Source organism: Heterocephalus glaber, unplaced genomic scaffold (genome assembly GCF_053883595.1).
Source record: "Heterocephalus glaber isolate CG9 unplaced genomic scaffold, H.glaber_assembly_v1.0 deba00001452, whole genome shotgun sequence".
In the NCBI taxonomy this organism is placed as follows: domain Eukaryota; kingdom Metazoa; phylum Chordata; class Mammalia; order Rodentia; family Bathyergidae; genus Heterocephalus; species Heterocephalus glaber.
In genome coordinates, this window is record NW_028258302.1 from 22,175,663 (window position 1) to 22,202,261 (window position 26,599).

General features: G+C 51.8%; 1 protein-coding gene across 2 annotated transcripts in view; it reads left to right on the plus strand.

Annotated features, from left to right (window-relative positions):
• The first annotated feature begins 904 nt into the window (after nt 1-904).
• Nucleotides 905-26,599, plus strand: part of Aldh4a1 (aldehyde dehydrogenase 4 family member A1) — a 29,982-nt gene continuing 4,287 nt past the window's right edge. Inside the window, exons 1-14 of one of the 2 annotated variants that reach the window (XM_004850409.4) lie at nt 922-1,234; nt 12,698-12,791; nt 13,321-13,413; nt 14,267-14,314; nt 14,964-15,119; nt 16,693-16,842; nt 16,921-16,995; nt 17,947-18,134; nt 19,586-19,659; nt 20,446-20,642; nt 20,778-20,825; nt 21,269-21,421; nt 22,113-22,234; nt 22,822-22,940. In XM_004850409.4, coding sequence (XP_004850466.2) covers nt 1,173-1,234; nt 12,698-12,791; nt 13,321-13,413; nt 14,267-14,314; nt 14,964-15,119; nt 16,693-16,842; nt 16,921-16,995; nt 17,947-18,134; nt 19,586-19,659; nt 20,446-20,642; nt 20,778-20,825; nt 21,269-21,421; nt 22,113-22,234; nt 22,822-22,940 — 1,579 coding nt within the window. In that variant the 5' untranslated portion in view covers nt 922-1,172. Of the gene's footprint in view, nt 1,235-12,697; nt 12,792-13,320; nt 13,414-14,266; nt 14,315-14,963; nt 15,120-16,692; nt 16,843-16,920; nt 16,996-17,946; nt 18,135-19,585; nt 19,660-20,445; nt 20,643-20,777; nt 20,826-21,268; nt 21,422-22,112; nt 22,235-22,821; nt 22,941-26,599 lie in introns of both variants that reach the window. The other variant, XM_021262928.2, reaches the window with a different exon arrangement.

The following is a 26,599-nucleotide window of genomic DNA, read 5'->3' on the forward strand; positions in this document are numbered from 1 at the left end:
TAAATTTCCCAATGTGTCGTAAATGGTGAAATCTGGAGATAACGGAATGGCCTGAGATGATGGGGCTGTTCTGAGGTATTATTACTTCCATTTTACAGAAGAGGAAACTGACGCCCACGGAGGCTATGTAATTTGGTCGGTGTCCTGTTATAGATCCTGGATCCAGAGTCAGCACCAGAACAGACTCCTAAGCAGGTGTTTGGTTCACGCTGCTGGAGGAATTACCAACACACTGGGAAAGAGAGCGTGAAAAACCTTAACATTAATTTAGGAACAGAATGAGTCCCTAAGACATCGTCATCAGAGAAGACTTTAGAATGCGAGTTTTAAATACATTCCAGTATTGCCCGCAGGAGGCTGAGGCAGAAGGATTGCAGTGAGTTCGAGACTGTCTCAAGTCAATACTGTGCGTCCCAATATTCATTGAACAGTTAGGGAGAAAACCCAAATTTTCCTGGGGGGTGGAGCTTTGAAAGAAAAGCACAGGCCGACAGGGGTTTTATCTCCTATTGATCGTAATTTACAAGGAAGCAGGCTCTGGATAGCTGGCTGCCCCCGCGCCACGCCGGGGAGGGGATGGAGGGCGGCTGGCCGCTGGCCAGGAAGCTGGAGGCAGGCTCATCACAGGGCGGTGGCCGCGGTGTAGCCCTGGGGGTCGAGGAATCCGGTAGCTGGTAGGTTCCCGATCTTCCACAGGACAAGAGCAGTGGGAGAAGAGACCCACGGGCTGCACAGTACCGATAGTACTTCCGCCGGCCACCAGCGAGAGTGCAGTCTGCGCTCTCAGGGGCTCCTGAGGCCAGCCTACAACAGAACTGCCCGCTGATTGGTCTAGGTGCTTCTCTGTGCCTCTCTGATTAGTCGGTGGGGCTCACGCCCACTCTCCCTGGGTAATACCATAAAGAGGAAGAGAAAACATATGTATATATGTATTTCAGAACTTTTCTTAAAGACTTCTTTGTCTACGTTACATAACAGCCTCTTTATAACTAACACAGAGAGGTTATTATTTAAAGGGCGTAGATCCAAAAAGAGGGGTCCGGAGCTGGGAGGCAGGCCAGGGCGAGGCGGCACCCCCTCCCGCCTAGGTGGTACGTTCCCATCGAGGTCGCGCAGTCTAGCCTTGCCGGGCGGTCGCTTCGGGCTAAGGAGACAACTTAGCTGGCTCGAAGATGCTGCTACAGCCGCGATTGCTCCGCCGCCTCCTGCTGGTCCGCCCCTGGAGCGGGGCCAGGTAAGTGAGCGCCTTATCCAGGCCGACACAGACGCGATGCCTGCTGCCCGGGGTCCTGAGAGTCGCTGGGCGGCTCCTTGCGGCTGATCGGTCCCCGTCGGGGTTTTCAGGAGCTTCCCTCCGTCCGAAGTCGCTTGGCTCCCGCCTCCACCCAGGCTTCCCTCTCATGGGGATTCCTCAGTCCACTCCTCTTCGCCTTCAGCTGGCCAGCTTTCTTAGGGGGGAACCTCTTTCTGCAGCCGGGTGGGTTGCTCGGGACTATATCTCTCGCCGGAAAGTGGCCTCCTTCTTCACTAGTCTCTCCCTCGTGCTGGATGCAGTATTCGAAATTTGCTGGCTTTCCGATGGGAGCATGTCTATTTTTAGCACACCACGCCTCTAGCTTCTTTACCCAGTTTCATTTTCTGGACCCCTTCTTGAGATTCCCTGAGTCCTCTCCTCCTCTTAGCGGGCTTTCCACCGTTCTCTCCCTCTGCTTCCCCCCTCCCCTTTTTCATTTAAAGGTGAGGTAGACAACAGGGCCTCCTTTCTTCTGGTAGGTGAAATGGTAATATTTATACAATGCTTATAATATGCAAACGTTGCACTAGGCACTTGGCATGTGTCTTATTGTGAAGACTGAATGAGTTAATATCCGTAAAGTGCCTTAAACAGTGCCTGCCCCATAATCAGTGCCTGGTTATTATTACTGGCAAGACCCTCAGAATCGCTTTTATTTGCACTTCTCATTCCTGTGAATCGGGATATTATTCTTCCAAACAATGAAAAAACAGGAGGTGCAGTTCCAGGCTAGAGCTGCTCTTCATATCCTGATTTGCCAACTTCAGCACAGTGGAGTTGGGTTCCTGGACCCCAGTGCCCTCCATGCAAATGTTCCGCCCTGGGCTAAGTGCTGGGAGGATAGGACAGAGACTGACCAGAGGCGCTCCCAGATTGGTAGGGCTGTGCATATTGATCTACCTCCCTTTTAGAGCTGGACAACACCCTCTTGTCCCCCAGTTTGAGTTTTGTTTGCCTGGATATTACGGCTTTGTTGGCTGTGTAGTATCAGCTCCTTTGCTGAGCTGTGCCCTTTCTGAGTTAATCAGTATCCCTCTCCCTGCCTCCATGGGCTGGCATGGGTGTTTTCAACTGCATGAGCCATGATCAAAATATATGGTGAAAGTTAAAAAAAAATGGTGGAAGTTTAAATTTAAAAATTTATTACAGTAAAAGATAACATTGGTATTAATCCCCCTTCAGAACTGCTTCCGAAAGTGGTAAGAACAAAAAGCTGGGTGTGGTGGTGCACACCTGTAATCCCAGTACTCAGGAGGGGATTTGGATGAGGTGGCACACATCTGTAATGCCAGCACTTGAGAGGCTGAGGTAGGAGGATCACCATGAGTTGGAGGCCAGCCTGGGCTACATAGTGAGTGTAAAGCCAGTCTGAACTACATAGCAAGACCCTGTCCGTCCCCGACCCCCCATGACAAAAACAGTGGGATAAAACCCCTCTAATATCTGGTAGAAAGCAATTTATGTTCTAAAGGAAAACTCCATAATAATCAAATACCACAGGGCCAACACTGCTGACCTGTACTTTATTGTCCCCATTTTATAGATGAGGCGCTATCTTCAAGTTTAGGCAGACGTAGGACTAAAATTATCATGGGTCTCATTCCAGATTCATGGTCCTAATTATGAGGCTTCCTGTGTTGAGAGGGGAGACAGTACTTTGCACCTGGTTCCAGGCTTAGGTTACTTCTGGCCGGATGCCCAGTTAGGGTTTCTCAACCTCAACACCATTAACATTTGGGGCCAGCTAAACCTTTGTTGTGGGGGCTGCTCTGTGCATTGTAGGATTTCAGCAGGACCCCAGCCTCTGCCCACTGGGTTCCAGTAGCACCCCAGTCATGACAATGAGAAACACTCACCAGACATTGCTCGTTGTCACATGGGGGCTGAATTGTCCCTGTTGAGAGCCACAGTTCTAGGGTATCTTTGGTGTTTGATCACTTATTCATTTGAGGGATATTTAGGACATGCCTGGGGTATGCTGTATCTGATTTATGCTTCTTTTTTTTTTTGTACCGGGGGTCGAAGTCGGGTCCTTGCACTTGCCCAGCAGGCGGCAAAATCACTGAGCTAAATCCCCGGCCCTGTATCTGATTTATGGAAAAACAGTTTTAGGACATTTTTAATGAAAGCTGCCAGTGTCCTAGATACAAACTCATGCCAAGAAAAACTGTCTGTTTTGAAGAATCAGTAGTGTTTTCCCTTTTTGCCTTGAGTACCAGGAATCTCAACCAGTTAAAAAAAAAAAAACAACCCTTGGTTACTGTGTTTTCTTTTTATTTAATTAGTATGAGTCTGTTGTAAAAAGTACAGAAAGAGGGCTGAGGATTTAGCTCAGTGGTTTTGCCGCCTGCTGCACAAGCTCAAGGACCTGAGTTCGATCCCCGGTACCAAATGGTAAGCTCACCTCACAAAAGCAACCACAGTTACTGTTTGCTGAATATCCTTTTAACATCTTTTCAACATGAATGTACTAAAACTACAAAACACAATAGAAAACCCATGTTCATGTACAGGTTGACCATCCCAAGTCTGAAAGCTTTCTGGGTGCCAGTGTGACACTACAAGAGGGAAACTGTACATTTGACCTCATATAATGGATCTTGATCAAAATGCAAGTGCACTATGAATATTGTATAAAATTACCCTCAGGTTATGTGCATATGCTATTTATGAAACATAAATGGATTTCATGTTTAGAGTTGTTGTGCTTCCCCAAGATATCTCACTATGCTTTTTTTTGTTTGTTTTTTCTTTGGGTTTTTTTGGTACCAGGGATCGAACTCAGGTCCTTGAGCTTGTGAGGCAGGCAGCAGACCCACTGAGCTAAATCCCCACCCCTGTTGTTTTTTTTGAGACAGGGTCTTTTTGCTGACCTTGAACTCACTATATAGCCCATAGTGAATTCAAGTCCTTGAACTCTCAGTGATCCTCCTCCCTCAGCTCCCAGGGTGCTAGAATCACAGGTGTGCACCATCACGCAGGTAGTCCAATTTTTGTTTTTTTGGTACCTGGGATCAAACTCAGGACCTTGCGCTTGCAAGGCAGACGCAGTGGCACTGAGCTAAATCCCCAGCCCCCTGAGTCCAAAATCCCAAAAGATCTGAATCTGAAACAGTTCTTGTCCCAAGCATTTCAGATAAGGGATCCTCAGTCTGTACATTTTGTAGCGCTTGTTTTTTCTTGCCATAGGCTTTTCATCCCTTACTGTGGGACCCCAGGGCCCAGAGCTGTCTGGCTCCTGGTGAACCCCTAACACTGGGTGAATAGATGAACTTATCAGGACCCCCTACTTGTCAGTAGATGTTTGTCACTGTCAGTCTTGAAATGACTACCACCAACAGATGACCATTGAGAATAGGCCCAAGGATGGTAGCTGCAGACAATGGCTCCCACTTGGCTTGGATATGAGTTATTTGACTGAATGCCTCAGTAACCTCCAAGGTATTCCCATTTCACATATTAAACACTGAAGCTAGGTCGGGTGTGGTGGCACACGCCTATGATCCTAGCACTCAGGAGTCTAAAACAGGAGGATCACTGTAAGTTCAAGGCCAGCCTGGACTACATAGTGAGTTCAAGATCAGCTTGAACTACACGTGAAACCCTGTCTCATAAAACAACAGGTCCAGGGATTTAGCTCAGTGGTTCCGCCGCCTGCCTCGCAAGCACAAGGTCCCTAGTTTGATCCCCAGTACCAAAAAACCAAAAAAATCAGAACAAAATAAAAAGAAACAAACAGAAAAACAAACAAAAAACCACTGGGGCTAATGGAAGTTAGAGAAAACTTGTCAGAACCCTCAAGTTAGTTGAAACCAGCCCTCCCAGCCGAGTGCCGTCTTCCACCCCAACTTCTGTTCTTTTCTCTTTCAACTTTCTCATTGGTGACTGGGTGGTCATCTCTGCCTATTCTCTGGAAATAGGCAGGGTACAAAATCATATATAAATTTAAGAGCTAGCCAGGCACACAGTCAGCTTACAGAAAATGCTATTTTCCATCCTTTGCTTCACCTGTGCCAGACCTAGTGATGACTTCTGCTGAGCCACTGCAGGGCTTATGGGCTGGCTGGGTTGGTCACTGTTCCCTGTGGCCTACAGTGTCCCCCTCTTTAATTTCCGTGATTTAAAACTACCCCACCTTTTCCCAGCCTGCAGGTGTAGGCTGCCCTGGGCAGGAGGCTGGCATTTCTCTCCATTCCCTGGGCACACTCTGCTCTCAGGTGCATCCAGGCAGTGGCAGGAATAGCACCTCTGGGCTGGCATGTCCTCCCTGACACCCCCCACCCCCATGTCCTCATATTCCTCATCTGTGAAATGGGGACAGTTTTTGTTTTTGTTACCAGGGATCAAACTCAGGACCTCGAGCTTGCCAGGCAGGTGCTGTGCTGCTGAGCTAAATCCTCGGCCCATGGGGACAATTGTTTTAACATCATTCGAGCAGATGATTGTGAGGGTTAGAGTTTGCTGGGTGCCTGGTGCCTTCTGTGTGCTCTGTAGGTATTTGTTTGGAAGAATAAATAGAATCTACATATCATAATGCTTCTGAAATTGTTTAAGTCCTGTCTCACGCAGTGGCTGGCACTGGCACCTTTGGGAGTGCTGTACACCTGGCACACAGTAGGTATTGGACACTTGCTGTTGGAATGAAGCTCCACCTCTTAGCAGCTCTGTGGCTCTGGGTAGGTTGCTTAGCCTCTGTGTGCTGCCTTATGGGAAATAAGAACCACCTCCCAGGTTGTTTTGGGAACCGAGGATTCACACATGTAAACCCAGAAACCTCGGTAAGTGCAGCTGTGATTCTGATGACCATCCTTCCTCTCTTCCACCAGAGGCTGCCTTGAGCAGACAGCCCAGACCCAGGATGGTGCAGGGCAAGCTCTGTGGGCTTAAGGTCCTCAGCCCCGCCCCTCTCATCTAATTAACTACCACACCTGTGGCTGGGGAGACACGTGCCCTGCCTGGGAATCTTGCTTCCTGGTAGAGAGGATGGCATGGAATGGAAAGACTGGGCTGAGCTTCGGTGCCAGCAGACAGCTGAGTGACTTTGGGCAAGTAAGTCACTGCCCATCTCAAGACAGCTTGTTTGCCTAGGTGGGAAGTGAGGGTCTAGCTGTATGGCGAGGGGCATTGACCTTCCTGTGTCACGAGCCGTGGCCACCAGCCATGAACAAGTCACGTAATCTCTGAACCCCAGCTCACTCTTCCGTAGCATAGGTCTCAGTAGAACCTCCTTGGACATTTGTACGGTGCATTCACTGATGATCCCAGTGTCTCGCTGAGCACATGGTGGCATGCGAAGCTGTTCCTTGCAGAGCGGTAAAGTGCCTTGTCCTAGGCTTGGAACCCTGCCTCCCAGCCCTGCCCCGGGCCCTGCACTTTCTCTTCCCGAGCCTGCATTCTACCTTAATTGAAGTGATAAGGAGGATTTGCCTTATCAGACCACAGATAACAGCTCCTGGGAGGGTGAATGAAGCAAAGTTAGTTTTCTTTCTATAGCATTTCTCTGCTCAGCCACTGGGGAATCTAAAGGATTTGCATCCAGCCCCAACTGTTAGCAGAAGACCACCGGCCTGATACCATGTGGACATTTGTTGCTCTTGAAGATGTTGCTTGAGTGCTCACCATGGGCAGGGCAGTGTGCTAGATTTAGAGTGTCTCATGAGGGAGGACAAAGGGACAAAGGAGTCGTCACAAAGAGCTTGCAGCCTGGTAGACACAGATGGTCAGGCTGAGCTCTGTAATGAGGGCTGTCCCTGGTGCTTTAAGAAAGTTCAGGACTCAGAGATGACCCAAGAGGAGCCCTGTTGGGCTGTGTGTGGGCCGGCAGGGAGGCCCACAGAAGAGACCCCAGTCTGGATTGCATCGAGTGGGGCGGGTCGACACGGTAGGGTCTCAGAGGGCTTGAAAAAAGGGATAGGAAGCCACAGAGTACTTTTGGACTCTGTGTGTGTGTGTGTGTGTGTGTGTGTGTGTGTGTGTGTGTGTGTGTTTGTGTGCTTGCTGTTTCTCCATCCCTCCTTTCTTGGATCAACTCTTCATATTAAAATATAGTCACCAAGCCAAATGAGGTGTCACATGCCTATAATCCCAGCACTCTGCGAGGCTGAGGCAGGAAGATTACAAGTTGAAGCCCAAATTAGCAATTTAGCAAGACACTGTCTCAAAATGAAAAAGGGCTGGGCATGTAGCTCAGTGCTAAGGCCCTGGGTTCAATCTCCAGCACTGAAAGAAAATATAGATAGATAGGTAGGTAGATAGATAGATAGATATGTCACCACAGTGACATTTAGCCAACAGTGGACCACATGTACAATGGGAGTCTCATAAGATTATAATGGAGCTGAAAAATCCCTGTTGTCCAGGGATGTCATAACCTGACGTCCCAGTGCAATGAATTTCACATGTATTTGTGGTGTTGCTTGTGCTGCCAGTCATATAAAAGCACAGCACATGCAGCTATGTGTAATACCTTGTACTTAGTAATGATGATGAACAACTGTCATTGGGCTATGCATTTATCATATAATATACTTTTGTTATTTTAGAGCACTCTACTTATAAAAACAAAGTGTGCTGTGAAGCAGTACCCTGTTTCCCTGGGAGCTGCCCCACACATTCCTCATTTTCAGCACTGCTTGGTCATAAGAGGCCGTGGCAGGTGGCTGGTCTGTACCACTCAGGTTTGTGTAATGCACTATGATGTTTGCACAACAAGAAAATTGCCTAATGCTGCAGCTCTCAGAAGCACCCTGTCTTAGGTGAGGCCAACTGATAGATTTGGTTGTGGTTTAGAGTGGCTTGGAGACAATGGGGCAGGAGTGGACATTGCTTTAGGCCAGACGGAAGTTGGTAGCACCTTTGATGAGTTGCCTTGGACAGGGTGGAGGCCAAGGAGTGCCTGGGAGGGAGCCCAGGGCCTGCACCTGCCCTTTGCCCTCTATGGCTTTCTGAGGTTGTCTGGGCTGGCCCCTTGCTCTTGGACAGGAGGAAATCTGTGTGGCCTTTAGAGCTCAGAATTTGGTACCTTCAAGGGTAGGTGGCAGGTCTAGGTCTCAGGCCCTGGTTGTGGGGTTCTCTGGAGGAACAGAAGGGGGCACCCCGATTGTTAGGGAAATTGAGTCAGATTTAGACCCTATCTTGTGCCTCCTCATGGAGAACTGAGAGACATTTGCATTCTGGAGCCTAGCACCACCTGGCTGTGCAGGAAATGGGTACTAAGAACTGGGTGGGCTGATACTGAGCTGATCCCACCATCTCTGCCTTGTGGCCATGTGGGTAAATGTGTGCACAAATGAATGATTGAATAAATGAGGGAGATAGTCCTGCCTGCAAGGATTCCCTAGATGGAGGCACCAAGTCTTTTTTTTTTTTTTTGGTACCGGGAATGGAACTCAGGACCTTGTGCTTGCCAGGCAGGTGTAGCACCACTGAGCTATATCCCTGGCCTGGAGATCCCAAGTCTTGTGAATGATTCATCCCCTTTCACGGAAGGGTGCTCCTGTTAAATCAAAATGCCCCCTGAATAAAAAAAAGTTTGCCTTGGTCCTTGGGTTATTTCTGGCTGCAGTGACTCAGGCTGAACTTTGAACTAGTTGTGTTCCTCAGGCCACATTCGAACTGAGGGACAGCTGGCCGGGCCAGGGCCTGGAGGGCACATGATCCTGAGGTCACAGGGGCCCCTGCCTGGGAGGGGCAGGAAGACCTGCAGGATTCTGTTTCTGGCACTGCCTGGGAGGAGGCTGATGCCCCTGCATTGTGACTTGAGGGTGGACTCTGATAGCTTTAATCTGACAGCAAAGGAGCCCCTGGCTGCCCCTGGGGATGTGATCCTGGGAGCATCGGGGAAGGAATTTGCCCTCTCAGTCTTGGCAGGGCCGGAGGAGGAGGGAAGTCATGGTCACTGTGACTTTCGAGGCTCATGGCACTGTCTCCATTCCTCAAGTGAGGGACAGGCTCCAGAGTCCCTAAAGGTGTGCTGAGGTCACTGAGCAGGTGTGGTGTCAGTTCCTGATTTTTTCCCTGTGCTGGGTCCTGGGGCCCAGAGATGGGTTGGGACAACTCAGTTACTCAGGGTTCCTACCTCTGACCTGGAGCCAACATGGTGACGTCTGACCTGCTGTCTGACCTATTCCAGCCCAGATCCCAGCCTAACCCTTCCAGATGCCCTAGGAGGCAGATTCCCAAGGGGCTGTTGAGGCTTGTAGGGGGCCTCTGGGTTCATTCCCGAACAGTAGGGGTGTGCATTCCCATGTTAGCTTTTTTTTTTTTAAGACAAGTTCTCATTATGTTGCTAAATTGCCCACCCTCTGCTTGAATTAGAATCCTCCTGCCTCAGCCTCCTGGAGTGCTGAGCTTACAGGCTTATGCCACTGCTCCTGGCTAGTAGCTTTGCATTTTAGCTCTAAGTAACCCTGAGAATGGGCCTCACAACTTCACAGAGGATTAGGAGTGGCCTTACCGTCACAGCTAGTGGGAAGCAGGCCTGGATTGAGCCTAGATATGTCCCAGTCCTACTTTGCTTCCTTTGGCTAGGGGCAGGGTGGGGCTGAGGAATATGTCTGTGGTTCCCTTGGGTGTGGTGGGGTGGGTTGCAGCATGTCTGTCCTTGGACAGGAGGGATGGGGTGGGTCCCACATGCTTACCTTCCCTTTGGGACCTTGCCTGTCCCCCTACATCCCCCTTATCTCAACTCTGAAGGCCCTGTCCACCCTCTGCTCACCTACACTTACTTCTTGGGCTCCCTAAACCTTCTTGGGGGTCAGAGGTCACCCCCCCCCCCCCGCCGAGGCCTTCCTAAAGCAGCCCTGTCTCCCCCTTAGTTACTCATAATCACCTTGTATAATCTGCATGTTTATTTCCTGACCATGTGCCCCCCCGTGCCCCCCCCGTGCCCCCCCCCGTGCCCCCCAGGTCAGCTGCTGCCGTGACCACTGCCGTGCCTCTGGGGCCTGGACTGCACCAGAGACACAGCAGGTGTTGGATTGACCTTGCAGAGTGAACTCGGGGCTTCTGCATGTGGTCCCTGGCCTGTGTCTTCCCAGGCCACCCAGGCTGGGCCTTTGAGCCCCAGATTCCTTCTGGAGGAGAAAAAAGTGGCCCCCAACTCTCCCAGTCTGGCCCCTTTGTCTTCCTGTTGGGCATAAACTCACAGATGCCAACATCACTCAGACTGTTCCCGAGTTTTGGGGCACTGTAGTCTTCTAGATGTTCTTTCTGTCTTGTGCAAAGAATAAGTGCAAAAGGTAGTGAGGTTTTACATTTATTACAGGTAGGGAAGGGAAGGGGCTCTGTGGAGTGAGGCTGGGCCAAGGAAAAGTAGGAAAATACAGTGTGCAGGATGAGAGTGGGCAGCTGTGAGGGGTTGCAGCGGCAGAAGGCTCAGTGTCCTTTTGTATTTCCCCTCCTCAGGCTGAGGTTGGGTCTGGGCCATCCTATCTAAATTCTGGAGAGAAGTCCATGGGCAGGGCTTTGGGACCTGTTCTGTGCATGTAATACACAGGTCCTTCCACTCTCCCAGCCAGTCTACAGTGCCCTAATCTCCTGCCTCAAGACCATGATAAAATGAGATGCATGGGTCCACTTCATAATTTTCTCCAACAAGGCCGTGGGGCCACCCAGAAAGTACTGGATGCCCCTGTCTTGCTAAGTGAGGGACTTTGTGCCAAATCAGAATTGTCCCCACTTTCTGACAGCATCTGACTCAGAACAAAGTGACTTCCTGAACCTCCCCTCAGTACCCAGCAGAAGCCTAAATCTTCTAATAGGTTTTTCTCTAAGCACCTTTCTGATTTTCTCATGGGTCCTCATGGCCTTCGTGTTCTCCCTTGCTGCAGCCACCAAGAAACGCCAAGTGTCCCACACCTGCTGCTGGCCCCTAGTCCCTGGTGAGGCCTGTTGATGTCCTGGTGGGGCGGGAGCTTTGTCCAGGCTAATATGCCCCATGGCTCTGGGCAGGCTTCATGCTTGGGGCCCCTGGGGAGGAAACAGGCCTTGAGGGAAGTCCGTTGCTGGGAAGTGGCAGAGCTGGGCCTGGGGGCAGAGGTCACTAGTGCCCAAGGCAGTTGGATTCCAGCATGGAATTCGAATTCTTAAAATCCCATTGCCAGGACCTGTTGCCAAGCTGGTCTTTGAGAAACTTATCCTACCCTTTTGTTGTACAAGTTTGCAGGTTTGTTGACTCCTGTCTTGGAAGAAGAGTTTTCAGGACACACCAGTAAGAGGCCCAGGAAGGTTTTTTTTTGGTACAGGGGATCGAACTTGGGTCCTTGTGCTTTCGAGGCAGGCAGCAGAACCATTGAGCTAAATCCCCGGCCCTCAGGAAGGTTTTATTAGACAGAGATTTCAGGAGAGTAGAGTACAGTTGATCATTGCAGTTTCGAACTGGGAATATTTGTGTGTTTTTGGCAGTCGAGATCTGTGGAATTTGATAACCTATAGTCTTGGTCTTGGTGTGCTGGGTAGGTAGGTGAGGATGGCCCACTGACGATAAGATAATCTTCAGTATTTTGGGTGGTGGTCTAATTTACAGGTGAAGAGGTGGTCTATGGTGGAAATCTGTGTGGTCTTTTTGTTTTTGGTTTTTTGAGATAATGTCTGATATGTAGTTCAGTCTGGCTTTAAACTTACTATGTAACCTAGGCTGGCCTTGAACTCATGGTGACCCTCCTGCCTCAGCCTTCCCAAGTGCTACATAGTGAGTTCAACGGTAGCCCAAACTACATAGCCAGACGCTGTCTCAAAAACAAAAATAAAACAAATAAACAAAAGAAATGGGCTTATATCATGAACCTGTAGTTTTCATTTTTAAATGAAGCTGCAGTTTTATTTTCCTTGTCTCTTGTCTTGCTGATTTTTAATTCTTCTATCCTACCAGAACCAGACACTGAGTCCCCAGACCAGCCCTCCCTGTCACCAGGAACAGGGCTCAGGTCAGTCCTCCAAGTTCACGATGCACATGTCGGATGCCCTTGTGCCTCTGAGGTACCCAGCTCTTAGGCCAGGGGATCTCAGCTGGTTCACATTCTGAGACTCAGCTCTGCTGCCTTTTCAGCTTGGAGAAAGAAGTGATTTGAGATGACGGTAGCATTGTGGGAAATAAAGCAAGAGGATCCCTCAATGTGTGCAGGACTCTTACATGTCACTGCAGTATGCATTTAGACAGCACACAACTCTGTGGGTTTGGTGAGACGAACCTCATGGAACAGCTTAGAAACAGGCTCAGAAGAGGCGAGGCAGATGCCTGGCAGCCCACAGTAGTGGGACCAGGACTTTCCGGTCTTGGGCCCCAGGCCAGTTCCCTCCCCCAGGCCCTACTCTTGCTTTGGGTTTCAGGCTTCTGAGCCATTCCAGGACCCCTAGCAATGGCTGCTGCTGACCTGCCTGCCTCTGCTCTGTCCTTGTCCCCAGGCTGTGGTGGAAGCGAGCCTTGTCCCTGCAGGTGCCCAATGAGCCCATCTTAGCATTCACGAAGGGCACCCCGGAGCGAGAAGCACTTCTGAAGGTAACAGGGTGGGGCCCCAGGGTGCAGGGCTTGCAGGGAGACAGCCCCCGAGATGCGGCTCCGTGCCAGTGGCCCTTGCCTTCCTGCCCCTGCCTAAGCCCTGGGAGGCAGCATGGGGCTGGGGAGCCTGGAACCTGCAGCAGCAGGGGGCAGTAGGTTGACATCTCAGGCCAGGTCAGAGGTCATGTGCACAGATGCTTTATACTAAAATGACTTTCCAATTAATTGCCAGAAATTAAACAAATCATGAGATTTCATATGAGTTTCAAATGTGTTTTATCTTGCTGTGCTGGCGAGACCAGGCAGCACCTCACCAGGGAGGAAGGTCTGACCTTCCTTTGGGGAGACTGAGGCTGGAGAAAAGTCCTTGGCGAGGAGGGGGTGCACACGTTCCCCAAACTCCAGGTCCAGCCTGACCTCCTCTCTGCCATCCTGCCGGGGCTGCTCCAAGTGCAGGCTCCTTGTCAGGGATTCAGCCGGAGAAAGAGCCGCAGAAGTGCTCATCCACACTCTCATCCTTCCCCCGCAGGCCTTGAAGGACCTGAAGGGCAGGACGGAAGCCATCCCCTGTGTGGTGGGTGACGAGGAGGTGTGGACATCGGACGTGCAGTACCAGGTGTCGGTAAGTCCCCCAGGGTGGCGCAACCTCTCCTGGTGCCTGAGTCTGGCACTCTGACGGCTGAGACGCACAGAACCTGTGCTTCCCCCCCAGACCGCAAGGGCTGTGGACGTGCAAAACTCAAGCAAAAGGCAGTGTGCTCAGCTCCTCTGAGTCCTGTCCACAGGTGGGGTGGTGGGTGTGGAGGTGCACACAGTATCTGCCATTATCCCTGCTGGGTCCCAAGGGCCGTCGGAAGTGGTGAGTGAGCAGAGGGCTGGTCCCCGAGCCCACTTTTCGGACTTGGTCCACCCAGAAACTGGCGAATGCTGCAGGCAGCCAGGAAACTCAAGGGAAAGGGAAAGGTTGGCCCTTCTGCAAATGGGGTTATCAGCCGGCTTCATGTATGCTGGACATGGTTCAGAGAATTTGTTCCCACGATCCCACTTGGTCCTGCTCTCCATACTGTGAAGTGGGGACAAAGTGCCCGTTTCCCAGACGAGGACACTGGGGAGAGGACATGAGCCTACGAAAGGCTCAGGGCCAGGAGGCTTCAGAGCTGGGATTTGAACCCGTGTCTGACCATAGCCCACACTTTCCCTGAAAGACTGTGTGGTCTGTGGCCCCTGCCTTCCTCCTGGCCTGTGACCCAGAGACTGTGCGGGTGGGGACCATGTCTCATTGCGCAGCAGGTGCTTAATAACCTTGTGGAGGGAGGACCAGGGCGGCCGGAGCCACTAAAGAAGGCTTTGGGGAAGCGAAGGAGCGAATGTGTCCAGGGCCTCCCTGCACAGGGCTCCCTGCTCTGCGCTTGGCCCATCCCCACCTGTCCCAGCTCCTCCCTTCTGGCAGTGACCCCACTCTGCTCTCTTCCCAGCCTTTTAACCATGGACACAAGGTAGCCAAGTTTTGTTATGCGGACAAGGTGAGTCCCGAAGCTGCTGGTGGGGATGGAGCTTAATCGCCACTTCTCTCTCTGGCCCTGAGGGGTGGATTCTCCGGGCAGTCTGACAGGGCCAGGCATGCAAAGGTGAAGTCCAGCCAGATGAGAGCCTTCCTGGCCAGGGCTGGGCCGTCCGCCGTGCCCACTGCGGTGGGGCAGACCTTGGTCTCTGGAGGGAGGGTGGGCAGTTGAAGGAACCAGATAAAAGCCAGGCAGGGATTGAAGTGCCCTGTGACAGGGATTTAGGGCTGTGTTGTGTGGCAGTGAGGGCAGTAGGTGCCTGGAATGCCATCAGCAGGTGTGCCACTCAGGCTGTGGCTCTGACCTCATGGCTGGAACCTCAATGCAGTGGGTTCAGGGCTTACGGGGCCCCAGGAATAAGGTGGGTCCTTGATTAGACCATGAGAGACTGGAGCAGCACCTGGTGGCCAACCTGGCAGTTGCTCAGGCCTCAGGCTGACCCCAGGATGTGCTCTGAGCTGGAGCTGCCCAGCCAGCCATGGCACAGGGGCTGAGGACCGGGGACTAGCATCTTCCCGAGCAGAGTGGCTTCCCCGATTTCCCTTCCCTGGCCCCTCCCCTGGGCCATTCTGTTGCAGAAGGAAGCCCTGACCACTTCCTCTCCCATCAGGACCTGCTCAACAAGGCCATCAAGGCCGCCTTGGATGCCAGGAAAGAATGGGACCTGAAACCTGTCGCAGACCGGGCCCAGATCTTCCTGAAGGCAGCAGACATGCTGAGTGGGCCACGCAGGGCCGAGATCCTTGCCAAGACTATGGTGGGGCAGGTGAGTCACATTCTGTCCCTCTGTGAGCAGACACTGGCTGGGTAGCCTCTGCCACTGGGCCCTATTGGAGACCCAGGGGTGTGCGCAGGGACAGGGGCTGGAGCCAGGATGGAGGGTCAGGGATGGCCAGACAGTCTGTGCTACGCCAAGGTCCTGTCCCCTCCTCTTCATCTCTGTCCCTGCTCTGGGCCACCTGTCCTGGATGGCAGTGCCCCCCAAAGTCTCACTGATTCCCACTCCGTCAGACCTCTGTGCCCTCAGGGCAGGTTGTTCCTCGCTTGCCGGCCCCCAGGGTCCCTTGGTCACTGAAAGAGGAATCCCACATCCTCAGCCTGACCTGGGCCTCCTGCCCAACCTCTGTCCACTTGCAGCTGCTCTGTGCCCCTGCCAGGCTGTCCCACCCGCGGTGTCACTAATGAGGCTGCCTGGACACCACGGCACCCTCTCTGCCGCTGCCCAGGGTCCCCTCCCAGGAGTGAGCTCTTACCATTTGCTCCAGTTTCTGTCCCCTCCTCCTGAGGCTTCCAGAACCTTCCCAGGCCACAAGGGTTTGTTCTGCTCTGTTCCCCAGAGCTTGCTCTTCCGAGTCACAGTTCTGATCGCACCAGGGTGTGCTGAGTTATGTTTTGATTTGTTTTTTTTATTTTTTATTTTTTGAGACCCGGTCCCACAATATTCTAGATGTAAATGTTCCCCTACTAGTGTGACTGATGCTTCCAGTGTCTTTCAGCCTCCGAAACCCATGAGAAATGATTAAGTGAATGAATGTGTATCCAGTGAGTGTTGCTGGCCACCTAGTGCACTGGGAAAGGAGTCAAGGGGGAAAGGGTCATCCTCACCATCTCCAGGAACTGAACCTTAGGGTGCAGCCCACCTGGTCCTGAAGGGCCAATTACAGGAGCCAGACCCAGGCTGCCTGTTTGCTCCCACCTGCTTCCCTGTTCCTGTGGTCGGAGCGCCCTCTGCTGCACAGAGATGGGATGACATGCCCTCCCAGAAGTGTCCACTTTTAGAGTTGCATCTGGGCAATTTAGAAAGACCCTGTCTCAAAATGAAAAATAAATAAAAAGGGCTGGAGATGTAGCTCAGTGGTAGTGTTCTTGGATTCAATCCCCAGTTCCAGAAAAATTAAAAAGATTCAGGAGCTCGAAGGAAGCTCATTGAACTTCCCAGCTCAGCTTCCTTGGCATGATGTCCCTCCCAGGGTGTGCACCAGTCATGGACCCCGTGTGCCCAGGATGGGCCCACTGCCATCTGGAAAAGCCCCTTCTTGCTGTGCAGAGCCATTTCCCCATGGCTGTCATTGGCCACCAGGAGGAAGGGAAGAAGGGACAGTTAAGGGATCCCAGTCACCAGTCTCCAGGTTCTTAGCCTGCGGTAGCTAGTGAGGCTGCATCCTCACCCCAGGGAAGCAGCCATCTGCATCCTTCACACGATGTCCTAACCCTACTCAGGCTGGGTCAGACCCCTGAAGGCTTCCTGTCCTCTCTGGGGCTGGGCTTTGTGCTTGCTGTGGGAAAAAGAACATCATGCAGGAGGCTCTTCCATTGCCACTGAGCCTGCCTTGTTGCAGGGTAAGACTGTGATCCAAGCCGAGATTGATGCTGCTGCCGAGCTCATTGACTTCTTCCGATTCAATGCCCAGTTTGCAATGGAGCTGGAAGGAGAGCAGCCCATCAGCGTGCCACCCAGCACCAACCGCATGGTGTACCGGGGGCTGGAGGTACTGCAGGCAGATGGAAGGGCTGGCAGGGGCTGCTGGAAGCCCTGGGCCTGGCCTCACTGCCTCCTCCTTCCCCAGGGCTTCGTGGCGGCCATCTCGCCTTTCAACTTCACTGCGATTGGTGGCAACCTGGCAGGGGCACCGGCCCTGATGGTGAGGACAGTGGGAGGGGTTGTCACACACCTGCCCACAGCTTGTCTCACCTGGTCCCAGCAGACAGAGGCTGGCAGAGCCAATTGTGGAGGCTTGGGACGTGGATAGGTTTTGGAGTCTGGTGCCTGGTTTGAATCTCAGCTTTGTTCCTGGCTGGGTGACCTCAGGCAGACTTCTTAGGGACACAATGTCCTCATCTGCAAAGTGGGAACGGGGGGAGCCCGTCTTACAGGGCTGGGGGGTCTGGTGAGGTCTCACCAGAGCACCTAGGGGTCTGGTAACTGTTGTTCACCCGGAGGGCCTGCTGCCTCCAGTGGCACTTGTGTGTGGGTGACCTCCTTTAATTCTCTCAATGCCTTCAAGGGGAACAACTGTGATTATGTCTTTGGCCTATGACAAAGCTGAGACTTAGGGCTGGTGAATGATGGAACAAATTTGGGCTTAGTCTGTCTCGGGGCCGGTGGCTTTGCAATTACTGGGCCCTACTGCTGTTATCTGAGTGGAGTGGAGGTGACTGTCCCCATTTGACATCTCCGAAGACAGCCTGGGCAGGGCAGGGCTGACGCTGAGGCCTGGCAGGCAGCCAGATGCTGAAGCCCATGCTCGTGTGTGCTGTGTACATGTGCAGGACGGCCTTGGGGTTTGTACCTGCAGGGCACACACACAAGTTCGTGCATGCCTATGGTGCACGTGCCCGACCCAGGACACAAAGAGCCTGTGTGCAGCCGCGCCCAGGCAGCGCCTAGAACTGCTGAGAACTGACCTGGCTGGGGGAAGGGGGAGGATGAAGGGACGAAGGCTCTGGAGCAAGGGAGCCCTGGCCAAGTGCGTGTCGGTGGGCCTTGCTGGTGGGGGCTTCTGGAGCACAGCATAGACCCTTGGAGAACACGGCTAGGTTAGGGGTCGGGGCCAGCATGGCTCCCAACCATGTGAGTCATGGTACATTTCCAGGGCAACGTGGTCCTGTGGAAGCCCAGTGACACGGCCATGCTGGCCAGCTATGCTGTGTACCGGGTCCTCCGGGAGGCCGGCCTGCCCCCCAACATCATCCAGTTTGTACCAGCTGACGGGCCTGGTTTTGGAGACACTGTCACCAGCTCAGAGCACCTCTGCGGCATCAACTTCACAGGCAGCGTGCTGTGAGTCCCTGGGGGCGGGGTAGTTTCTTTGGGGCTTAACAGTGATGGCCCACTTTTGTGTCACTGGATGATTTCATGGAAAAATCCTAATGTTGGCTTCTCTGAGAACTGGGATGCTCTGGTCCCCCAGGCCTGCACTTCCACTTGTCACTGTGGTGTGATGGCAGGTAGTGCTCTCTGGTTCTTCACTCCCTACCTGGCCCTGGGCCTCTGCAGCTCCTGTCTGCTAATGGCTTTCTCTGCCTGGTGCCTGCAGGCCTCCACCTTTGCACCTTTGTCCTAGTTGCCACTCACTAGGGCTGCTCTGTGGAGCAGGAGCCTCTGTGGCAGGAAGTAGGAGGCTGTGGGCATCCAGGGAGGGACAGTAGCCCTGATCCAGGGTAGAGACAGCAGGAATGCACTGGGCAGGGCGGGCAAGAGCATGGCAGCACCTGTCCACAGGGCCAGAGTGGGCAGGACAGGTGACACCCAAGTACCCAGGCTGGGGGCGGAAGGGCATCATTCATCCAGCCGGATACCCGGGCAAGCCTGTTGGAAGGAAGATGAATCGTGTGCCTGGAGGTGTCCGGGTGTGCAGGTAGGGCTCCTTTTGGTTCCGCTGGGCACCTGCAGTGGCTTCTCCCTGCTCCCTCTCCCGGCCTCAGGCCCTGCCACCCCGTCTCCGCCCCTCGGGGTTGTGGGTGGCGATGGCAACCTGACAGTTGCTGAGGAGGCTGTTTTCTAGCCTCTGGCTGGGTGGAGCAGGCCTGGTGCCCACTTGCCATGCTCTGCTGAGCAGTAGCTGAAAAGTAGGAAAGTCATAAATTAGTATTAGCTGCTGTGTCTCAGCTCCTGGGTGTTTAGCATTTTTATTGTTTTGTGGTGCTGAGGTTGGTCACAGTAGAGCCCAGAGAGGAGGCAGGACCTCCAGGCAGCAGCTTGGGGCTGGGGTGTGAGCGCTGTCTCCTGGGATGCTCCTCAGCTTGGCCTCTTAGGCCTGGGTGCTGGGGTGGTGGGTTGAGGTTGCCCCTCTACCCCGGCAGTGTGTTTCCCCAAGTGTGGCCAGCTCAGGCCTAAGCTCTGGACTCAACATTGGAGGCAATCGTGGAGCAGCCCTGCCTCATGGGGCTTGTTCTTCAGTTCCTAGATGAGGAGTAGAACGTGAGGATCAGAGAGGTTAAGTAGTGAGCCCAAGATCACACAGCCCTGTGTGTCTGAGTCAGGACAGAGCCCAGCACCTTCAGTTTTCAAGGCTCGACCTTGCTGCCATCTTGCCACCCGGTCTCCCCTTTGAAGCTGCCCCCAGCTACCCAGTGACCACCTCTGTGACCCCTGCTCACCCCTGCTGGGCTGCACACCCCTCCCTGACTTTTCAGCCCCTTCCTCTGTGGGGCCTGCTCCCTATGCCCCGGCCTCACCCTTCCACATGCCTGAGCCCAGCCCCTGACACGCTGTTTGTCCCCTGGTTCCAGCACCTTCAAACACCTGTGGAAGCAGGTGGCCCAGAACCTGGACCGGTTCCGCACCTTCCCACGCCTGGCCGGAGGTAAGAGTCCCCTTGCCTCTCCAGCCGGGGCTGGGGACCCTGCACTGCCTGGTAGCACTTTGGCAGTGACAGAGCGGCCTGTACCGGCCTCTCTAGCACCCCAGCTGCTTGTGACCGAGGGACCGAAGGTTGGTTTCTTTGATTTTGTCAAATGTCCGCCAGCCATGTGTGGAGCACACTTTGGGAAAGTGCTGAGACCTAGAGGCAGGGGCTGCCCCGGTCACACAGCACACGGGAGGCAGAGCTGGGGCTGGTGGCTCATGGGGAGAGGGCACAAGGTCGGCTGCCGCTTCCCCAGCTCCCAGCCCCGCCTGGCACCGTCTGAGCTTGGTGAGATGAACAGGCAGCCCCTTGAGGGGGGGACGTGGGGTTTCTGTTCTTGGAGGTTTCTTCTCAAGGCCTCCGGGGGGAAATCACACAGCCCAGCCTGAAGTATGGGACTGCATCTCTCTGCCCCGGTTTTCTTGTCTTTGTGTCGGAGTAAACACAGAGATAGTTGTGAGGCTTGGCGGGAACATGGCCCAAGTTCTTCTCAGGGAGCCAGGCAGGTGGCAAGCGCTGTTAGCTGGTGTTTCACTGGGCGAAAAAACCACTGCAGGAGGGTGGTGACCTGCCCGGTGCTGATGACCTCAACACCCTTTACCCCTCCGGGCCTCGGTTTCCTCATCTGTGATCTGTGAGGCTGGCACCGGGACCAGGGCACCATGGGTGGTGCGGACAGTGGTTTGGGCTGTGAAACAGCCAGGGAAGCCCCCATTCATTCCCTGACCTGTTTGTTCCCCAAAGAGTGTGGCGGGAAGAACTTTCACTTCGTGCACCGCTCAGCCGACGTGGACAGCGTGGTGAGCGGGACACTGCGCTCGGCCTTTGAGTACGGTGGCCAGAAGTGCTCGGCCTGCTCGCGCCTCTACGTGCCCAGCTCGCTGTGGCCGCAGATCAAAGGGCGGCTGCTGGAGGAGCACAGCAGGATCAAAGTGGGCGATGTGAGTGGCTCAGCGGGGGGCTGATGGGATTGGGGCTCGGCTGTCTGAGTGCAGGTGGGAGGGACACGGGAGGACACATGGGGCAGGCGCGTGGCGGGGCTCACCTCCCCTGGCCTCTCCCTTCCTTGCTTGCAGCCCGTGGAGGATTTTGGGACCTTCTTCTCCGCAGTGATTGATGCCAAGGTACGGACAGGAAGAGGGCATTCCTGGGGGCTCAGCCCTGGATTGGGAGGAGGAGGACATGTGAGGGCTCTGACGTGGGAGCCACTCACCCTGCTGCTCTGAGCAAGGCAGCTCCCCTGCACACAGGCAGGCCCATCGTGTGCTGCACATATCCAGGCACCCATGCATGCGCATAGACCTACACTTTAATCTGTGTGTGTGTTTACAAGTACCACTGTGGTTCTACCCTGTGTTCACGTATGTGCACACGCACATGCATATAGGTGCGGGTCCACCCTTGTCTCTGCCGTGGTTCACCCAGAGCCTGGCCCTCCCCTGACTCTGCCCCTATTCCAGAAAACATGAGCCCTTTGGGCACAGGTCTTTTGGGGGTTTGGAGGTGTGTTGGGAGCCGCTGCTGGGAACCCCAGCTCAACTGGCACTCTCCTCTTCATCTGCTGCAGTCCTTTGCACGCATCAAGAAGTGGCTGGAGCATGCTCGCTCCTCACCCAACCTCTCCGTCCTGGCTGGGGGCAAATGTGATGACTCAGTGGGCTACTTTGTGGAGCCCTGCATCGTGGAGAGCACGGACCCTCAGGAGCCCATCATGAAGGAGGTAACCAGGGTGGGCTGCCTGGGCCCAGGCCAGGATACTCACAAGAGCATATGCAGGGCATGGTGAGGGGTCTTCCTCCCCACTGTCCCACTTCACAGAGGAGAGAGCAAAGCCAGGACTTCAGCTTGGGGCTCCTGTTCCAAATCCAGTGCCCTGTCCTTGTTGCTGCTGGCCCTCCCTGGGTCCTAGCATTGCCGCTGTTCATGGCCACGCATGGCCACCCCAGCAACTGTAGCAGCAATGATGGCAGCCTTCCCACAGTGGGCTAGTCACAGGTGGCGTCGGCTGAGACCATGAGGCATCACCACTCCCACTTGATGGAGCAGAGACCAAGGCCCTGAGAGGTCGAGGCTCTTGAGCTCTTGCCTGGGGTGGCAGTGCAGGGCTAGGCTCTTCCCCCAGCCCTTGGTGGCAGAGGGGACCACGAGGAGGCAGTTCCACCACGAGCGGTTGCTAAGAGCCTCCCGTCTCCAAGGGCCTGGCCCATTTTCTCTTCAGGGCTGGGTTCAGCAAGGAGGCCAGAGCATGCTGCATCAGGTGGGAGTAGATGGGGCAGGAAGCTGGGCACCCTCCCCCGTCCCCAGGGAAACCTGGGGGAAGCAGTCTCTGGCTGAGGTGTGGACAGAGGCCTGGGGATGGGGAGAGGGAAGCAGAGTGGGGACTTGGGGACACTGACCATTGCTTCTCTCAGGAGATCTTTGGGCCCGTGCTCACTGTGTACGTCTACCCGGACGACAGGTACAGAGAGACCCTGCAGCTTGTTGACAGCACCACCAGCTACGGCCTCACGGGGGCAGTGTTTGCCCAGGATAAGTGAGTGGTTGGCGTAGGGGAGCCTTCATCCCTATGGCCTGTGCCTGTCTGTTCCCAGCCCTTCCTCACCTCCAGGGCGTAGTTCCTGGGACTAATGCTAACCCTACTTTCTCTCGGTTCCCCCTCAGCAGGCAGGCAGGTGAGCCAGCAAAGTGCACACAGCCCTGGGCTCTTTGTTAGAAGTACAGAGCCTGGGACCCCCTGGTGACCCCTGAGTGAATCTCTGGGGGCCTGGCCTGGGGAGCTTCTGATTAGCTTCCCCAGAGCTGATGGAGGCCTGGGGAGCCCGGTGACCACCCCCACACTGCAGAGTGAAGCAGACGCCTGGCTCCTGTCCTCCTGTCTGACCTCAGAGTGGCCGTGTGATGGAGACATGCCAGGCCTCTTCCCAGAGAGGAAGCAGAGGCTAGTCACTAAGTAGCCTATCCAGGGCCCATCACTAGCAGCTGGCCAGTGTCACTAGCCCCATGCATGGTCTCCTGCTTAACCCAGAAAGCCAGTGTGGCTGGGCAAGGTGTTGGAGGTTGGACCCGGGACAGAAGGGGCATGCGGGCCAGGTGCCCTCTTATTGCTGTCTCCTCTCACAGGGACTTCGTCCAGGAAGCCACCAAGATGCTGAGAAACGCTGCCGGCAACTTCTACATCAATGACAAGTCCACTGGCTCCGTGGTGGGCCAGCAGCCCTTTGGGGGAGCCCGAGCCTCTGGTGAGTGGATCTCTCTTCCTCGAGGGGACCTCATTCATGGCAAGAGATCTGAGAGTCTTTATCTCAAGGGTTAAGAGAAACAGGAACCGCTGCATGAGTAAAGGTGCCCTCCTTCCTTTCATAGTGGAGGAAACTGAGGTACAGGGGTTGTAATTTTGGCTCTGGCACCCACACTGTACTGTCACACTCAAGATCACTTAAGTATGGTATCCTCCGTTTCACAATGGAAGCAGAGCCAGGGCTGAATCCAGTGTGCGAGGTGCCCTGGTTCTCACCCAGGTCTCACCTGGTCTGCCCAGGTGTTCTACGAACAACCTCCCTCTGACGCCACCCGCCCAGGCTGGCAGAAATGCCCAGATTCAGAGTTCAGTCGTACAAGATGCCCCCCACTTCAGGTGCCATTCGCAAGCAGTGGGTTCAGATTCCCCACACTTCTGCCCGACATGGCTACAGAACAGAGATTCCCACTTCAGGCTCTGTAATTTGCTGGAATGGCTTACGGGCCCAGGGAAAGTGGACTTGCTATTACTGATACAAAAGATAAATAGTTTTATATTTTTTTTCTGGTACTGAGAATCAAACTCAGGACCTTGTGCTTGCTAAGCAGGTGCAGCACCACTGAGCTACATTCCTGGCTCTTAAATTAATTTTTTACACTCATTCATAGATACAAAAATTATACATATTAATGGGGTACCTTGTGATTTGATACATGTACACATTCTGTAATGTTCAACTCAAGTATATCTATCTTTTTAAACATTTATCATTTCTATATGGTGAAAAATTCAAAATCCTTTCTTCTAGTTTTTTTTTTTTTTTTTTAATTTTTTGGTACCAGGGATTGAACTCAGGTCCTTGTGCTTGCGCAGCAGATGGCGAAACCACTGAGCTAAATCCCCGGCCCAAAGTTTTGTGTTTTTTTTGGTACCGGGTATCGAACTCTGGTCCTTGCGCTTGCGCTGCAGGCGGGGAAACCACTGAGCTAAATCCCCGGCCCTCTTCTAGTTTTTTGAAATAAATGCTTAGTAGTTAGCTATAGTCACCCAACGTGCAGTAGCATGCCAGAATATCTTGCTCCTGTCTGATGGTAACTTAGTATCCATTGATAGCCTTTCCAACCTCCCCCTACCCCTCCCACTTTTCCTGCCTTTCCACTGTGTTTGTAAAGATGAACTGCTTTAGATTGCACACGTCAATGAGATCATGTGGTACTTGTCTGTCTATGCCTGGATTATTTCATTTAGTATAATGATCTTTAGTTCCATCTATGTTGTTGTAAATGGCAGAGTTTCATTGTTATTTTTACTGCTGAATAGTATTCCGTGGCTTTTATGTGCTGCATTTTCTGTGTCCATTCATCAGTTGGTGGCTTAGGTTACTTTCTTTCCTTGGCTACTGTGCTGCAGTGCGCATGAGAGTGCAGGTGTCTTTGACATACTGATTTCATTTCCTTTGGATATGGAATACGGGATTGCTGGGTCAGATCATAGTTCTGTCTTTAATATTGTTTTGAACAAAGTCTATACTAAGTTACACTAACCCCCAACAGTGTGCAAACATTTCCTTTTCTCCACATCCTTATCAGCTCTTGTCTTTTTGATTTTAGCCATTCTTACTGGAGTGAGCCGGTATCTAATACTGGTTTGGATTTGCACTTCCTTAATTATTAGTAATGTTGAGCATTTCTTTCACATACATGTTGGCCTTTAGTATATCTTCTTTTGAAAAATGTCTGTTTAGGTAAATTGCTCATTTTTTCTTTTTTGGTACCGGGGATTGAACTCAGGTCCTTGCGCTTGTGAGGCAGGCGGCAGAACCACTGAGCTAAATCCCTGGCCCTAGATTGCTCATTTTTAAATTGACTTTTTTTAGTACCTTATATACTCTAGGTATTAACTCCTTGTCAAACATATAGTTTGCAAATTTTTTTCTCATTCTGTTGGTTGTTTTTTCACTCTGATGTTTATTTTCTTTGTTGTACAGAAGCTTTTTAGTTCATTTAATCCTATTTGTCTATTTTTGTTTTTCTTTCGTGTGCTTTTGGGATCTTGTCCAAAAAGCCCTGCCTATTCAGTGTCCTCAAGCATTCCCTAATGTTTTCTTAGAAGGTTCATAGTTTTGGGTTTTATATTTAAGTCTTTTATTCAACTAGAGTGTCATCCTACTGCATGAGAATGTCCAGTTTTCCCAGCACCATTTGTTGAAAGACTGCCTTCTCCGAAGCATGCTCTTAGCACCTTTGTCAAAAATCAGGTGGCTGTAGATGTGGGGGTCCACTGTTAGGTTCTCTGTTCTATTCCATTGGTCTGGGTGTCTTCATGCAGTTTTATAGTGTTTTTGAAGTTTGGTAGTGTAATGTCTTCTGCTTTTGTTGCTGCTGAAAATTACATTGGTTGTTCAGGACTTTTTATTTGCACACAAATAATGTTTTGGTAAGAATTACATTGAATCTGTAGATGACTTTAGGCACTATAGACATTTGAATAATGATTCTTCCAGCCCATGGACACAGGGTGCTTGTCCTTTATTGTGCGTGTGTATTTGTGTGTGCACATGTGTGTGTGTTCTCTTTAATTTCTTTCATCAAGGTTTTATCATTTTCATTGTAGAAACCTTTTATGTCTTTGGTTAAATTTTTTCCTAGATATTTAAAATTTTTTTTAGCTATTATGAATGGGATTGATTTTTAAATTTCTATTTTAGGTAATTTTCTATTGATCTATAGTAATGCTACTGATTTTCACATATTGGCCTTATGTTCTGCAACTTTGCTAGCTTATTAGTTTTAACACTTTTTTGGTAGAGTCCTTGGGGTTTTCTTTACATAAGATCATATCATCTGCAAACAGTGACGGTTCAATTTCCTCTTTTCCAATTTGGATGCCCTTTGTTGCTTTCTCTTTCTGGGTGCTCTAGCTAGGACTTCCAGTACTATGTTGAATAAAACTGGTATAAGTAAGAATCCTTTTCTTATTCCAGATCTCAGAGAAAAAGCTTTCAACTTTTCCCCATTGAGTATGATGTTAGCTGTTGGCTTATTATATAAGATCTTTGTTATATTGAGTACATTTCTTCTATACCTAATTGGTTCAACGTTTTTATTATAATGGATGTTAGATTTTATCAAATGCCTTTTCTGTGTCTACTGAGACAATTGTGGTTTTTGTCCATTCTGTTGATGTGTTGTATTACATTTATTGATTTGTATTCATTGAATGAATCATTCTTTTATTTCCAAGATGAATCCCACTTGATCATGGTGAATAATCTTTTTAATAAGCTGTTAGAGTCAATTTTTAAGTATTTTGTTGAGGATTTTTAATGTTCCTCAAGGATATTGGCCTATAGTTTTTCTTGTTGTCCTGTCTCGTTTTGGTGTCAGAGCATTGTTGACCTTGGAAAATGTGTGGAAGAATTCTGTTCTCGTCAATTTTTTTTGAATAATTAGAGAAGAATTGGTATTAGTTCTTATTCAGATTCTTAGTATAACTCAGCAACCCATTTGGACCTGGGATTTTCTTTAATGGGAGATTTTTTTATTACTGATTCAGACTTGTTATTGATCTGTTCAGATTTTCTATTTCCTCATGATTCAATCTTAATAAAGGGATGAGAGTGTAGCCCAGTAGTAGAATGCTTGCCTAGCATGTGTGAAG